The 17,781-nt window shown below is 43.7% G+C and overlaps 1 protein-coding gene across 1 annotated transcript in view; it reads right to left on the reverse strand.

Annotated features, from left to right (window-relative positions):
• Positions 1 to 17,781, reverse strand: part of creb5b (cAMP responsive element binding protein 5b) — a 36,859-nt gene that overhangs the window by 5,383 nt on the left and 13,695 nt on the right. The window contains exons 6-7 of the mRNA XM_070835928.1: positions 11,519 to 11,645; positions 10,079 to 10,189 (exon numbers count right to left, since the gene is read on the reverse strand). Coding sequence (XP_070692029.1) covers positions 10,079 to 10,189; positions 11,519 to 11,645 — 238 coding nt within the window. The remainder of the gene's footprint in view (positions 1 to 10,078; positions 10,190 to 11,518; positions 11,646 to 17,781) is intronic.

The raw sequence follows: 17,781 nt of genomic DNA on the forward strand, positions 1-17,781 counted from the left end.
TACTGTCAACAGTACAAGTTACAGTCTGTTTATGCTCTAAGTTTTTGTATGGGACATCTACCTGAACATGGTATAAACATGCAGAAGTAACAGCTAACTGACATACAACTAAAACAGTGAATTTAGACAAGCTTACAGGTATCGATAATATTCACCAGTGTTGACAAGGACATCTTCCGTGTATCACAGGATGAATTCTGCAGCTGACAGCACTCACTAAACACCTTCCCTTCAGCCCTCAGCTTGTCAGCCGGCACGAGAGAGAGGTGAGGCCCAGCCCTCTTGTGAAAGAGAAAACCAATCAGGGTTTGACAATCTTCTGCCACTTAGTCACAGAGCAGACGATCACCTGAATGAACAGAAGGCAGAGGAATCTGCTGGCTGGCTGTCTACCTTTGTACTGTGTTTTTGAGGACCTTGTAAAGTCGTCTGTGTGCGGCTAAGATGCTCATCTGGGGCTGCCTGACTCCCTGCCAAGCAGACGCCGGGAGAGAAGGACAGAGAGGGTAAAAGGGAGGTGAAGGGGGACAGTGAGAGAGAGAGAGACCAGGGGTGGGGGGAGATTAGATGGCTTCTAGTGTCTCCTCCCCACACACCATCAGCCCAAGACAGCGAGTGCTCATTTATCAGTGTCTCTGAGAGCTGTCCAGCTGGCAGTGCAGCGCTATCTGTATATTAATTGAATTAGCCTGCATCCGAAGAGGCCCAAGAGTGTCAGGGTACAGAGGCAGGTCAAAGAGCTGAGGGGCCACTCCAAAATCCTCAGCGGTGGTGGTTATAAACAGGATAGAAACAAAAGGACTGTGTATGATAAGAAGACTGATGCACATAGTGAAGATCACACCAGCTTAACCACACAAAATTTTATGCAACACAGGTTAATATTTACATTATTGTATAAATACGGCAATTCTTAAGAAAAGATAGAAAACCTATTCTACACAACAAAGGGATCCAAGAGATAAAGGAACACATGGCGAGAGAAGAAAACAGACTACTTAAATAAGTGACAGGTATTATATCAACACACTTACATGAAACAGTAGAGTTTAAAGAAAAAGCAACGGCTCACATTGTGTCCAAAGAGAAAACCCTTACCGTGATATAAACTTATTCCTGAAGCTACCTCTGCCCAAGAGCCTGCTCCTGTTCCTGCTCCATCTGGAGTCTCCAGCTCAGTTAAACCCAGCTCGGCCAAAACTTAAGTCTTTGTATCCAGAACCACAGTGACGCAACTACAGGACGTTAGCAGAGCGATGATGAGCAGGCTGTGATTCTTAAACACCTTCATCAGCCCCCTAATGACTCTTTAACACATGGTTGTATTTCCCCAGACTGTGTTAAGCACCAGAACTTAACCACCACATGCATTTTACTCTAATAACACACACATAAGTATACATTTCTCCTGCAGCAACATGGCCACTACAGAAAACAGTCATTAAATCAGTGCAGGTGTTAGCCTGTGGCGGTACAGGGCTCTCACAGATGGGATGGCACACATTCTGTCCTACCACTGTCTGCCCTGCTGTTGTTAAAAATTGGAAAAACACTGCAAAGACACAACATCAGGATGAGTTGTCGTTGACACCATAAAGACAGTGTCAGCTTGTACCAGGATAAATCTATAAACTAGCAGCCTTTATATGTAATCACATGCATTTGACACTACATTTCATGCATTCTACTTAAAGTAGTAAGCCTATTGATTTTCCATTGTTAAAACACCATCCCTGATTCAGCCATCTTTTGCCCAGAGGGGACTGGTCTCCTCTCAGACCTTTGCCCCCTGACCTCTCCACTCCCACTCTTTTTTTAAGCTTCTCTCATTTATGTGGTTTCAGGGATACCAGGTGATCACCCATTAATGATATTTATTAATGGCTGCTTCCTCTTTGACACAGGGGGCTTTGAGTGATGTCCCTGTGAGTGCTCTGGGCACATCCTGAGAACACACTCAGGTTTCTCCTCGCCAGATGACTTCATATCTATTAACCCTGGGAGGAAGAAGCAAGAGCATGGAGCAGGTACAAAAGGAGGAGACCACACCCGCCTCAGGATGGGTAAATCAAAGCCACTGAGGTCAGGGTGAGCACTTTTATTCCCCTTAAAAGTGGAACAGTGTGCTATCAGGGGACCTGTGGCCCTCTGGCGCCTAGCAGAAGGTTAGACAGATTTAACCAGTCTGTAGAGTCACAGTTAAGTGCAAAAAGATCGCAGTTTCAAATGAAGATCTTCTGCTTCACACCCAGTCAAGTGAAAACATAAAAGCCTCTGTCTGTCTGTGTCAGCCTTTTGTTCTATATGGTGATTATGTTTGAGCACACAGTATTTCTAATTACATAATATATCATAGCTGTGATTTTCCTGGCAGTATTCTTGTGGACCTAGGCCCCCAAACTCGCACTCTGAACCTGACATGGGTTCACCATCTGCAGTTGAAAGCAGGAGTTTGGCTCTGCTGCTTAGCCAAGTACTCAGAGGATCTAATTCCATCCTCCTCATCTCTACCACCACCGCTAACCACCAGTGCCTGTCTGCAAAACCCACTCTCTGTGCCCTAAAACTCCACACCCCCATTAGTCCAATTTTATTAGATTTCCCTCTCGCCCAGAGAGGCAGTAACATCCCCCCTTCTCTCTCTCTCTTTCTTTCACTCTCTCTCTCTCTCACACACACACACACACACACACACACCTCTTCCCTGTTCCTCCACCCCCTCTCCCTCTGCTTGCCAAGAGCTGGGGACTGTTAAACTGATTTCCTCAGGGAACGGCGAGGCAGACAGTCTGATGGGAGCGCTGGGCTGTAATGTCGCCCCCTGTCTCCTCTCTCAGGTTGTGGGCCAAGTTGATCAGAGCCGGGCCGAATAGAGCCCCCCCACCCACCCCACCCGGTTCCAGACACAGACTGGGAGATGGACGTAGACTGGCTGTTCTGCCAGGGCCCAACAGTCTGGTGGTGCTCGGAGAAACTGTGGCAGTATGGGCGCAGCGAGACACACGCCCACTGAGGAGCATGCTCCAAACCATGCGCTCATACTCTTGGCAGCTTCTCCACCCTGTCAAGTTAATGGATGGGCCTCTGACTCCAGTCTGTATATCCACACTGTTCCCTCTATTGTAAAGCCCTGCTTGAGTGCAGCCTACATGGTTATCACTACACCCACTGCAACAATCTTGAATACAGAGAATGCCTCGGAGCGAGAGAGACAGACAGAGGATGAATGCAATAATAAACACTAACATATGTCTTAATTTGTGGCATCAAAAGCAACAGGCAAATTATGTGTCATCATGTTATTAAACGTAACCTGAAATGTGATGACTTAAATCAAACATAATTTCAAAGATGCTTAAAATAACAGACCTCACATGCTTGGGTTTTCTTTGGCAGAAACGGGACCCTAACTTCCACTCACTCACTGTTTATAAGTAAACTGTAACCACAGTTCATATTTGTGTTTGGAGTTTTCTTTCAGACATTATCTTGTGATATCGAATACTCATATTTCTTGTATAATCGCAGTCAAGATATTTTCATCAACATTTGGATTAGGTCACACATTGTTAAGACAACCACAGGCACAAGATACTCCATCATAAATACAGAAACATGTCAAAAAGTGACAAGAAGCAATCTATTCACTTTTCAAAGAGAATGAATATAAAAAGAAGAAGGTTGTTAACTTTGATAACTGTGAGGACAAAACAATGACATCTAGAAAACAGCGTGGGTTTGAGAGATGAGGCAGTGACCTAACTGGTCAGTATTGACCACACTTTATCAGAGAGAAAATCTCTGACCCAACAGACTTTTTCCAATCACCCCTCCAGTGTCTGAGTGGTGATTTTGAAGCCCAATGAGTTTTAATTTGCTGCTCAGGCTCCAGGGGGGCTCATGGTGACTGGACCAGTCCGGTCTGGCCCGTGTGGTGATGGCAGCTGGTTTACCCAAGCTTGGCTGTACCGGAGCCCCGTCCCATTCACGGGCCCTGAACCATGACCAAATGGCCTTCACATACACCTCCCATCAGCACAGCTAAAACAACACGCAGTCATCCAAAGACAAACAGATGCGACACCCTGTGCCACAACTGCCACCCTCGTCCATAACCCCACCCACACACAGAGACATGCAGAGGGTTAGGCACACAAGCACACACCACTGAAATATAAATGTAGGAGCGTGCGCAGTCCTTAAAAGACCTAGTCATCTATTAGCTTTACAATGTCAACTTTGAACTTTTGGCCATAAAAGTTTGTTTTCTGTTTTATCAACTTTCTGAATCTAGTGGCTTGCAGAGCTCTTACCACTTCATCCTACGTTCATTTCAACTAAGACGTTCTCACAGAAGTCACTCTTTGTTCACACTTTTTAACTTTTCAAGTTTTATAAAGGAAATCTCATACCAAGTTGACTCTCTAATGTGAAAAATGCTGCAATCTTGTCAATTGTGTTTAGCAGACATATCTATACAAGGTCTAATATTATTCCTTAGTTCAGCAGTGATTTGTAAAGAGACAAAGATGCAGACCCCAGTTTTGTCTAAACTATGTAAGTTGACCTGTGAAACCAGTGTGTAAATGGGGCAATTGTTGTTGAACACATTGTTCATTATTACAAGAAACAATCCTGTTGTTAAATAGGACTAAGAAAGCCTGTCAAATAAGATGAAGAACATCTTTTAAACACAGCATGTCCATTTGCCTTTCACTTACTATTACTATTTACAGTATGTCTCTGTGGTTCACACAAACCAAACACTTTGGCACTGGCAACACAGAGGAAGCAGTGAGAGAGGGGCCCCACTATGGCCTGTGTCCAACACTGATAAACTGGCAGACACACATTGATCCAGCAGCTCCTCAGTCCAGCACCCCATTCTGCTGAAACCACTTGCCTCCATACCAATAGAGAGAAACATCACATGTTTATCATCTGCAAAAACTTTCTTTGCATCCAAGACACTCACGCTGACCGCTCTCTCTATGCAACACTGAATCTCACCATGCCTCGCCATATGTCTTGTGTCCTTGCTTGACTGCTGTTTATCTCACATCCACGTGTTTACTTAACTAACCGCACACATGTACAGAACAGATTTGCGTCAAATACTATGTGCAAACTCTAACTTCATGGTTTGTTTTAGCCCACTTAATCCACAGATGTGTTTTGACTCCAAGGACAACGACTGCCGAAGAGTGCCAGTGCACTGAAAGTGAGACACAATCGTGAGCATGCACACAAACATATATAGTGTACTTACACATATTCTAGAGCTCAGGGAAGCAGCCTGCAGATTCAGCTGTGCTATTAGCTCACCGTCCTCCTCCGATGACATCATACCCTGACAATGCCACCATTCATACAGATGTTGCTTACAAAACCTGGAGTTAGACTCCTATTGTGTGCGCTGCTCCTCCTCACAACACAACAAGAGGTTTCGCCAGAGGTGCTCCCCTACTACGGTGGAGGAAAATGAATGGAATACGTAATAGGGTTACCATGTACGCTAATGGTTTAACTGCTTACAAATGACTTCATAGTGAGCTAATCGCTCAATCAATCACTGTGTAGCAGAGTTGAAAACTGACACATCTGTGGCTGCTTCGCATGTTTTCTTTTCTTGGAATTTCTGAACAGAATATGGATGTAACTTTCTCACTTTTCACTTGTTCTCTGTTTAGGGCAAAACTCTAAGCCTACTAATCCAAATGCCCATTGCATATCTGTAACTATACTGAAACGTGAGAACAGTAAGGGTTGTGTAAATGAAATGCAAAAAGCTACAGAAACACTTTGATTATTGGTCCTCTTGTGTCCCATGAAATGTTTCTTTAAGAGACGCACAGTTTTTTTCCCCCTCCTCAAGTAAAAAGGAGTACATTTAGAGCATGCCAGGAATTATGTCATCCACCCATCTAGTGCCAGCTCCACAGCCAAGAGAGCTGCAGTGAAGGAACATATAGTATTGTTTACCTCATAAAAAACTCAGCACCTAGCCTGATGCTTAGTGACAAATTTATTGTCCTTAGTAACAATGTAAACAATAGATAATTGGGAGATAATAAATAACACATTTTCATACACCAGCCCCTCTGTCTGAAATTAGCAGGCAAGCTGGATGTGTGGAAAGCATGGAGCTCATTTAAAAAGGACACAAAAACAATGCCAAATTCCACCACTTTGAAAAAGGGTCCCACCGTCATGAGTCATGTCCCATAGTTGGCAGATGTTACTGAGAACCAGTTTGATAAGGGCTTGTTTGGGCTTCCCTTGTTACAGATGGGAAATGATAGTGAGTGTCTTTCATCATACAGACAAAGTTATGAAACCATCGGAGCAGGGGAGGTTTTCCGAGGAGAATACAGTGCATGCATGCACATGTGTGTTTACAGTAGGCCTAGTTAGAGTTAGTTTAGAGTAGGCCCTCGGTACGGTTTCATAACTCTCTATGTGCAAGTAACTAATCACTTTTACTCTTGCTACACTCAAGAAAGTTGTTTTTTGGGTTTAATAATTTTAAACATCAGCAATTTTACTTTTATTTAAGTATTTTCTCATCTTAAGTGTTCTACTACGCATTTCAACTCTCAGCTGACACGCTTGACGTACATGTTTGAAATGTAAATGTTCGGGGTGTGTGCGAGGTGCAGTCGAATCTGGGTTTAGTTTAGTAGTTTGGGAAATAAATATAATAAAGCATTATATTATTATGGGTTAAAGTTAGTATTATTGTACTTCAGCAAAGGCCTCTACCCTAATTAATCACCCAGCGCGCATGCTAAGCAACCCAGATCAATTACACCCATGACATGTATGCTGGGTCTGGCAAACAGGCTATGTATTAAAATGCTCATGCTGGATCCTCCAGCTGCATTCACTCAGGAAGTTTTACTTTCGATGACGTGTGAAGCTTTTCTACTGTTTTCTGACAATAGTCGCAGTTGTGACTGCAGACTCTTACAGCTCTGAATCACTGAAAACTGAGTGGCTGAGTCTTCTGGTTATGTTTTGCTTTGAGAATGAGCAAACGGAGGAGTTGAACTTAGAGCAGATTGTGGAGGACTTCATGTTGCATCACAGAGTGATGCTCAGACAAGTGAGATACAACAATCTCTCTGCAGACGAGGACATCAACATTGCTAGGCAACGTAGCATTGTATGCGTCCTTGTGGCTGCAGCTGCTTTAGATTTTTTTATTGTTTATTAATGTCCTTGTTGTCTTGCCTACTGATGTTATATTCTTCTGTTAATTCTATTCTGTTTATTCTTGTTTCATATCTGTAACCTAATAATACTTGTTGCACCTGCTGCAGTGTTCATAGCGCTTTTTATTTATTGCCAGCCATTGCCAGGATTTTTACACAAGTAAATTTCCTTGTATTTGAGTAAAATTACTTGAAAGTTATAGCACTTTTACTTGAGTGAAAATGTCCAGTTCTCTTTCCATCCCTGCTGTGCTCTGTGCATGTGTGCATATATCATTTGTCACTTGTTTGTGCCTGACTGTCCGTATGTGCATGAATGTCTGTGGCTGTCTAACTATGTGACACCGTGCAGGGAGGATGACACAGAGCGGGAGCAGTCAGTGCATGTGTGCAATGTGACTGTTCGCGAGGCCCTGTGGAGAACTGGCTCTGAGCGTTGATGTAATGCTTTGGCCCGCATACTGTGGAACTTGGCCTCCTCTCTGTACTGTTTCCTCTACACCGCGAGGGTCAACTATCCCACAACCTCCAGCACACAACACGCACCATTCTATTCCCCAGACCACAACAGAGCAGAACACAACCACACCCGGCACCACGAGCACCCAGTCCTTCATAAGAAGAAAAACACTTGAAGCAAAACTAATAAAACACTCCAATCTCAGCAACACTCCCAGACAACAAGCTAAAAGCAATAAGGGAAAACACACAAGTCAGTTACTACACCAGTGGGTTTTGCTGTCCCACTTAAACGATGGCACTTAAGGAAAAAATCTGAGATAGAAGAGAACAAAGATGGGCACTGATGCAGATACAGTCTTTGGCCCAGAGAGCACAGAGAGCCTAGAGCGAGATATGAGTCCCCAAGGGGCCACAACAGTCCTTCGGCTCATTAACTATTTACACCAGAGACAGGCCTCCCTGCTGCTCTGGCCCACCACAAAATCAATTAGCCTTCATTAGCCCAGGCTCTGGGCATGCTTTCTCTGGCAGGGGAGGGTTAATCCTGCTACTGAGGCCTCCAGTTACCACAAAAAAATCAAACAATCACAAGCACACACGTATAGACATGCATGCACACATGCAGAAATACGAGGAAACTAGGCCAAGCAGAAGTCCTTTCATGTCACTCACAAAGAATTCTTCCAATTTCTCACTCTCACTCACTGTTTGGTGTCTCACAATGTCAATACCGTCTCTCGTCTTTCAACTCCCCTGCTCACTCTGTCTGTCTATCTATTTCCTTCATGTCTATCAAAGTCCCACTCAATCCCCTTCTCCACTCTCACAATGTAAACGTTGAGCAGAAAGAGTGCATCCAGGTCCGTGCCTCGGGGGTGTGGAGTTACAGTGCGGAGATTTCCCATTGGCGGAAAGTCAACATGGTCGGGGTAATGCGATTAGAGCCGGATTGAGAACGTCGCAGGGGACACATGGGCCTGATCATGGCCCAGTTATCCGATAGTGAGGCCGTATTTATCGACCTGGCCCGGGCACGGATATTACAGACATTAGAGACCCCGTCTATGCTTATGAAACCCTCGCTGGAGATCGCACCCTGATAACACAATTAGTCTCTCACTTTCTGTCCACAATCACGGAATTCCATCAGTTGCGTTCAGACATCAGGGAGCAAAATCTCAATTGATCTACATTTGGTTGTGGTGCCTCGTGTCTGAATGGCCAACTAACCAGAAAGTTGCATGGCTGAGGGGCCTGTAGCCATTTAGTGACTGCATATGTTTATGGGAGGCCTAACAGAGCATTTACAATTCAATTACACAGATAGGAGGAGAAAAAAAGAGTAAGATGTGTCTGGATGACGGCCAGAGGAGAGATAAGCCTAATACACTAATATTGTGTTACCCCAGCGTGTTACCATAGGAACAGTTGAAGAGATTCAAAAGACTACAAAGACGATCAATCTTGAGAGAGCAGGGGGAAGAGGGAGAATTAAATGCCCTGGGAATGCTCCCGCTCTCCTCTATCAGAGCAATAACTCTTCTAATGACCTCTGCTACCTCCCCTCTCTCTCTCTCTGTCTCTCTCTCTCTCTCTCCTCAACATGTTTCTCGCCAGCAAACTCAGCTATCAGCAAACCTTTCCAAACACAATGAGCAGCCAATGCTTTTCATTATGGTTTGTGATTTTTTTTTGATATCCAAGTCATGACACTTATACATGGAGCCTTTTTCGTTTTCAAAGTTATTTATTTTGAAAACACAGGTTGGCTGCTGGTCATGTTGCTACAGTTTTTATCAGTTCATATCACCTAGAGTGTAACTGTTCATCCATGTGACATCAATCAAAGGTACACTGTCAGTCTTTGGCATCAGCATTAACAAGACTAACATGCAAAGAAGAACCGAGTCCAGGCTTTCTTTCCCCTCCACTTTTTCCTCATTCAGTTTTCTATACGCATTTAACTTTCAAAACCTGTCTCCTTTCTGACTCTCTCCACTCTCCGCTATGTCTCATTCTCACTGCTCTAACTGCCTGCTTTGTGAAGGATGAGGTCATTTGATTTTTTCCCCGCTGTGTTAAACTAGTGCTAACAAGTTGCAGGACCTACAGAACATGTTCTGTACATTAAGATATACATCAGGCAGTCGGTGGGCAGCCCAGCCACAACCACATAAAGGGCCCTTTATTCGTCCAAGAGTCTCCAGTGCTGTACTGGCAGGTTCAGACACAGCTTTGATTACACACCAAATGATGAAATCCACACAGACCTAAGAGCACAGCTTTTCTGGCACAGCCCAGTGGAAAAGAGAGTTGCAACACTTTTGAGCTTGAGTGTGTGCACTTGTGTATGTGTGTGCATGAATGTGAATATATCCATGTGAATACATGTATACACTCACCAGTTTGGCTTCTGAGTGCATGGAGGGAATGTGAGTGGAAGAGCAGGAACTGCTGTGGGTGGGTCCTTGCATACCCATCATATTGGAGCCCATGGACATTTGTCTCTCCATCTGAAGATTACAACAGCATGATAACAGTCACATATTATGTTTTGTTGTGTATTGTGTTGACATATTATTCCCATTACACAAAACTTTTTCAGTAACAACTGTTAATGTAGATCTGATCTATGCTACTTATGGGGATTTTTGTGTCTTAAGATGGTATCGCTGCTTTCACAAAAGCAAAAGCGTGAGACTCATCCTCATGCACAGCAGGCTATGGGGGATGCGATGAGAGAGCATGAGAGCCTGATTTCACATGACAGGCTGCCCTGTGCACAGCTCTGTGTGATGATAACTGGAGCTGACCCAAAACAGGAAGCCAGCACAGAGGGACTTAACACAGGAAGCCGGTTCAACAGGGGTGTGTGTGTGTTTCTGATAATGGTGTGGTGAGTGTCAGTCGGACTAACACATCAAACCTCAGCCCCTCTTGGTGCAGAATGCGCTAATAAGGTGAACAAGATGTGAGCGACTTAGTTGTATGAATGCATAAGATTCTGTCTTCATGTGTGTTTGCTTACTGCTTGCTTCTGAGTGTGACCCTGGTCAGTGTGGTCATTTGTCACAGCTGAGACCTTAATGTGAGGAAATCAGCTGGGTAAGCTGACAGGGGTGAGAGGTCACCTGCGCTGGGTGATGATGTGAGCAGTGTTCACCGAGCAGTATATGCAGGAAAGAGGAAACCTTTGTGTGGGTCTCTGCATGCATGCATGTGTGAGCTTCTGTGGCCCCCCAGCTGCTGAACTCTGGTTGGTGTGGGGAAAGGACCCTCTCCACCCCCCTTTGCCTCACCCCCCCCAACCCTCCTCGTCCACAGAGACTCAGGTCTAGAACCTGACACACAGCCTTAATTGCACTAAGTGTGTTTTGTGTAAAAATATCACCCGAACCTGCACCCCTTTCCTGAACCGTCAATCTTCCCCAAAATCGCTTAGCTCTTAATTTAATAAACATGGGAGGGTTTTTTTTCCATACCATAAACACAGGCTGTCTTGTGTTACAATGAGAACACATGTTATATCATTAGAATCCTGATATGAGGAGTTTCCTCGTGGTTGTTATCATTCCCCGCTTCACAATGTGGGTCCTCTAAATCTTTTTGGCTTACTTTCAATAAAGTCTACTCTCTATAACTATAATCCTTCATTTCTATAGGAAATGACCTGCTTATAAACTGTGATAAGTCATTTTAATGGCGATAGAAAACATCCAAAACTGTGCCGTCTTAATTTACACTGAATTTTACTGTCGTCACGTATGAGTGAGTGACTTTGCTTCTGCATGTGTGAGTGCCCCCATGGATGAATGTGCTCTGTGCTCCACTGTTGTACTCACTGGCATCAGCACAGCGGAGGAGCCAGGCATGGTCGGGTCTGGCAGAGTTCCAGGCATGGAGGCTGGCAGAGGCTGTCTCTGTCTGTTTCGTAGGTGCAGCAATGAGGACAGAGAGCCGGGGACAGGCCTGAGAAGACACACACAGACAAGACAAACATTCAGAGAACTTCAGGTTCTGCACTGTTGTAGATAACGGATATCATTCTACTTTGTTTTATCATAAAACAATATCAAACTCAACGACCACCACCATAGCGTGCCAGTTATAACTTATCCTATGAAGCATCCATAACTAAAGACATAATGACTGATTGATAATGCAGTATGTCAAAGCTGTAATCACATTTTATTAAAGTGTGTATACATTAACTCTGAAATAGCAGTTTGACAAAAGAAAAGAATTTCAAGGTCCACCTCCATAGATTTCTTCCAGCACTTTCAGCTACATCTTGTAGCATTTCTCAGCTCAATTGTCATGATAGAGGGGTGATTAAAAAATACTGATATATAAAATGAAATGAAAATAATTATAACAATCAATATGAAAAATAAAAATGTAAAATATGAGGGTATGTTTTGTGTGATTAAAACAGTGTTATATTTATGCAGTCATTGATTATCTGTCTTCACTGGAGAAGTTGTTGTAATTGTTGACGAACACATTCAAATTAAAACTCTTTACATTTGCTTACATTGTACGTACATTGTGTTCAAACCCTTCATCTGATGTTACGTTTCTGTTTGTAAACGCTAAATGAGGATGGGGAGGGTTAAAATGAAAGTTTTATCATATTTATTTATGTTATGTTTTTGAAACAAAATGCTTCATCAATCAAATAGAAACAAATGTGATGTTTATGAAACTATGCAAAGACTCATAACACTCATGACTCATAACACACAAGACACACATAACAGCTTAACTTAAGAACTTAAGTCTCCTTTACCACTTCAACTACTGAATGTTTAAAACTGAGAAACCTAAAGAGTTATTAATAATGACATAAAACAAAAAAATAAAAAGCACCATCTCTGTCACAGACTTCTTTTTGACTGTTACTGGAACAAAAGAGAAAGGTGAGATCGCCATACTTGATTTTGTTTGTGGTGGACCTGATCCTGCTGGCTGCAGCCCCATGATTGGAGTAATGGCTACTGACATAGAGCACTACACTGAAAAGAACCCTTGGACAACTGCAACTGTACAATATGACACCACTGAAGAAAACAGCTCTTGAATCTTGAAGATAATTTCACACATTTCATTAATTTCACGTGTGCTATTTCAGAGCATGCTTCATTTTAAGTTTCCACTTGTTCCTGTAGCCATGAAGTCACAACAGGAGTTTGTGGCTGAGTATTTGAGCTACAATGGAAAGTTGAGGCATCTTAGGAGTTTTTGGATGCACTTTAAACGAGCACACTTCATGTAATACAATGGATGAATAACGATGATGGTGATGATGAATGAAAAATATTTGTCAAAACAACCACATGAGATATGGATGACGAAAATCACATTTAGAAACTGCTACAGCGGTGGAAGCTCTGCGGGGAAAATCCCCCTTAGTGACCACAAAAGCGTGTGTGGACCCAAAGGCCTATCCACACTCATGGCCACATCAATAACTCACATGTACAGACAAGGCCTGGGCTAAGCTTAAACTACTGACAGCAGTCCTGTCATAGTCACTGGCTGCAGCCATCCAAACACTCAGACTGCTCCGTCTACAGGCGGTGACATCATTTATACAACTGCCACCAAATCCCTGCCCGTAAGAACACTGATTCCCAGCTGCAGGGTGCAGCTACACCCACATGCATACAGTGACTATTCAGTCCCTACAGCTTACAAAACAGTGTTCACCACCTGAAAACAGCCTGTATCAGGGGAATCAATAATTCTCCAGTTATCAGTATCATCAAGATGAATGCCAGTCAATGAAGCTCCATTTCCTTGAGCATTTAGAAATTAGTGCAAACAAGAAGCATTTAGGTTGGCTGTCTTCAACAGGTTAATGTGATCAATTGACCACATCATAGCCTGGATTACCGTAATAGTGAGTAGTGAGCGAGTGATGGCCAAATGGGGTGGGTGGTGTACCAGAGCAAACGGTCCCCCACCTGAATAAATACCTGTATTTTTCCAGACCCAAATATGTGCATTTACGCTCCAGACATTTTAGATTGCTCCACACACACAGGACCATTACCATCCCGACTGTGTGTCATTCCTGTCTAACATCCCAATTTATCACAATCACACTCATTTAACAGCACGTATGACATCTGAGCAACACTGCAAATCCAAACATTTCCACATGGGAAAAGTCATGAGAGTACAATGAGGTATGCAGTAGAGCTGCGCGCTACATCAACACAGTTTCCCTCCGCGTTTAGATGAAATAACAGTCATGCGGCAATGGCTGTGACACACTGTTGATTTTGTACATAAAACTGGTTTGCTGGATTTTTATTCAGTATGATGATTGTCTGGTGAGTTTGTTTTGCACCGTAGATGTAGAATAAGATTTTCAGAGGAAAAAGGAAAAAGAATTTAAACATCTCTGAATGCTCACATCTCTTTAAGAACTTAGAATTCGCTCATCCCCATTGCATATTATGAGATATCCAAATATGAACCGCATTACAATGTTGTCTTGAGCATTTATTAATATGGTATTACATTCTACTGTGCAACCTGCATATATTCATACATTACTATGCCCAAGACCATCGTAGCCTTGTGCATGCTATAAACAGTATGGGAATGATGCTGATGACTCTAGCTGATATTCTCTTTAGGAAAGTTAAGTGCAGTCTAACAACTAACAGCCCTCGACAAAGATAAAATCAGTTTTTCTTCATGTCTGTCTTCATTCAAGATAAGGTAATTACACAGAGGTACTTGTGACAGTCAATAACTGGCAGAGGTCAGGACACACCACAGTTTTCTAGAGAAGAAAGGCTCCTTTGAAGTTTGTACAAGGTTGCATTGCTGCGCCTGTCTGTTAGCAATGCTCACCTGCAACAGAGCAGGAGGAGGGTGATCACTGTGCCCTTCACCGCCACACACACCAACACACAACCTGCTTGTCCAGTGGGAGGAAAAACAAGACTAACGCCTGACAGCACCTCCTCTGCGGATTAACTCAGCTTTGTGCTGACTCCGCTAGTAAAGAAGGACGTTTTAGACTGACTGGGATAAAATAGCCACTAGTAATAAATGTAATAATTTTGTTTCTTGTTAGAAAAACATATCTATTGTCTTTTAAAATACCACTGATGGATGTGTACATGTTGAACATTACTAATGTGCATTACAGTATCAATAAGGATGAAAGATTAGTTGATTAGTCAACCAACAGAAAATTCTTTGTCAACAGTTGTTATAACCCAAATAATTCTTTATGGTATTTTTTGAGAAAAGTCAACTCAATTTGCTGGTTCTGTCCTCTTCAATGTAAATATGACTACTTGTTTATTTCTTATTTTTTAATGATAAATCATTTTTATTTTGGTTTTGAACTACATTTCGAGGATGTTGTATTGGATTCTGGAATCTTGTGGTAGGTTTCACCATTTGCAGACATTTAATAGACCAAAAACATTTCTGCCCTGATAAAGACCCTGCAAGGTTGAAACCAGTCAGCATTTTTCAACAAATATGCAGACTAAATTAAGGTTTTTTATAGAACTTTTTTCTTTGCTCTGCCTGTTCCCTGGACTTACTACAAGTGACATTAGCCGACTGCTTGGCCTTCTCGGTCGTATTTGACTAATGAATCAATAATGAAAATAAACTTTCATGAAGGATTTCCATTATCAATATTTATAACAAAAGCTTTCTGACTGAGGTCTTACAAAACTTGCTTTTTGTCTTTTTGGTTATCTTCTGCTTTCTGTGTTTACATCTGTTTGCCTATGAATACATTATGCACCAGACTGTACAGTGGATTAGTGGATTCATGTTCACAGTGTTTGTGTGTGAGAAAGTGCATGTGCCAGTGTGTGAATGTTCATGAGGCTGTGAGTGAACATGTGTGTGTGTGTGTGTGTGTATGTATGTGAGTGAATAATGACAGGCTGTGGCTCCACTGAGGGGATTGATAATAGCCTGGGCTGTGGGCCCCAGGGGAGAGCAGGTAGACACTCTGCAGTCCTGACCCTGCACTCTCACATTACTGAGTGCCTTGCTTTCAGCCCAGCTCTCCTCCACAATCCCCGCCCAAGAACCACCACTGCACCACCCCAACACTCCCCCACACCTTCACTCCACCATGACATCACTGCTAGACCTTCTTCTTCCCTCTCTGAGTCTCTTTTTTTGCTTTTTATCTCTTGTTCCATAGTCTATTTCTCTAAGTTATCCTGCTATTTTTCTCTCTGATGGAGCAGAACTGACAACCGTTCTTTGTCCCGTTAATCCTCTATAACTCTCTTCTCAACCCCTCGTGGTGCCCACACCTCAACTCAAGCCCCTTTGGACTTGCTTGCTCTAACCTACAAATCCTGCAGTCTGAACACACACTAATCTTTACTGTTCCAATCCCCACAGTCCCAACTCCGGCTCAAGTACTGGGGACTTAAACACAAGGGGCTTGGCTCCCATCCAAGGAGAGCAAGAGAGGGAGAGAGAGGGAGAGAGAGGTGCAGTCAGTCCACTGACTCATATCCTTCCCTTTCTGACTCCGCTCCAGCAATGATGTAATGCTCTTGGCTTTTCGCCCTCCCCCCACCCTGTGCCTGCCCACCCTCAGATTTCGTCCCTCCCTCCTCTCCTCCTCTCGCTTTTCCCTGTCTTTCCCTCCTCGACTCGTCCAACATTGCTGCGCTCACTCCTCGCTGGGTGAAGTCACTGTGAGCTCTGGGTAGACACAGCAGCTAAAAACTTTCGAACGTAACCAAAACAGCCCAGGGCCAAGTTCCAGACGTTCAGGAGACGGTGGTGCAGTCGCCATGGGAACGGGGGTAAACAGAGGGAGAAACAAGGGCCTCAAACAGCTTGCAGCTGCCTGGCTCTCTGAGTAAACACTACACAGGACCTGCCCCTGATTTACTGCCTTTAATCACTGGTGGGAGGAGAGTGCCATGGGGTTTGGACTGAGGAAATAATACGAATCTGATCAAATAAATCAGCCCTAATGGGTTACGACACAGGCTGACTTTTATTAGCGGGCTAGAGGAGGGATGGATGCAGGGAGGGTGCTGTATTGGGATTGGTCTGGGATGGGGTGTCCTCACATTAGGGAGCCTCAAGCTGAGTTAAGCCATGCCAAAGCACAGTTGAGAAATGGTGGTAGATGATACTCTGGAGCAAATTAGCGTGTGTGTTGCTGCATTTATTCACCAAACATGATATCGTTTTGATTCCTTAGATGCCATTGGCTGAGGACGGCAAAGATGGGTTGTCTTTCTTTTTCAACGAAAGTAAAACGCATGTCAGTACATTCCTATCAATCAGAAAAGACTCTTAAGCAACAACTGTGTCGTCTTGTTACAAGCTACTCCGTCATCTGTCAGCAGCACCTTGGTGTTGTAACATTTGGCATACACCTCTTTTTCTGTCTTCATCTATTAAAATGAATATTTATTGGCATGTTTGCCTCTCTCCTCCTTCACCAACTTCCTCTTCCTCTCATCCAACCACCTGATTCCTGTCTTCCACTGTCAGTCTCATCCCTCTGTCTTTCTATTCAGTTTTCCATTTTCACTTTTCCTTTCGTAATTGCTGTGCATTTCTTGCCACACCTTCATTCCTCTGATCCCATTTTGTCCATACTTCCATCCAAACATGATCTGTCTTTTCCTGTCCTCGTGTAGACATGTCTTTCATCCTCTCCTCTACCCGGCTAGCCACCATCCTGGTAGAAAACCCGTGCCCTTCCATCTGATGCTTCTCTTCTTTCCCTCTCCTCCACCCTCCTGATCCTTCATTTCCTCTCCTCCATCTACCTCCTATCCCCCTCTTCCTCTCCTCCATCCACCTCTGATCCCTTTCTTCCTCTCCTCTGTCCACCTCTGATCCCCCTTTTCCACACTTCCCTGCGTTGTGATCCCTGTGCTCCCCAGAGCTGTGAGGCATGTCCCTGTGTGTGAGTTGCTTGTGCAGGAGCCTGCATGTGTGGTGGCCCCGGGGCAGGGATGACACAGCCCCGCTGGAATGAGAGGGAACAGAGTCTGGGCGTTCCTCTACAAACGCACTATTAAACCCACTGCAGTACACAATGAGCTCATCTTAATTCAGGTCAGATGTACATCCT

Source organism: Pempheris klunzingeri, chromosome 8 (assembly GCF_042242105.1).
Source record: "Pempheris klunzingeri isolate RE-2024b chromosome 8, fPemKlu1.hap1, whole genome shotgun sequence".
NCBI lineage: Eukaryota > Metazoa > Chordata > Actinopteri > Acropomatiformes > Pempheridae > Pempheris > Pempheris klunzingeri.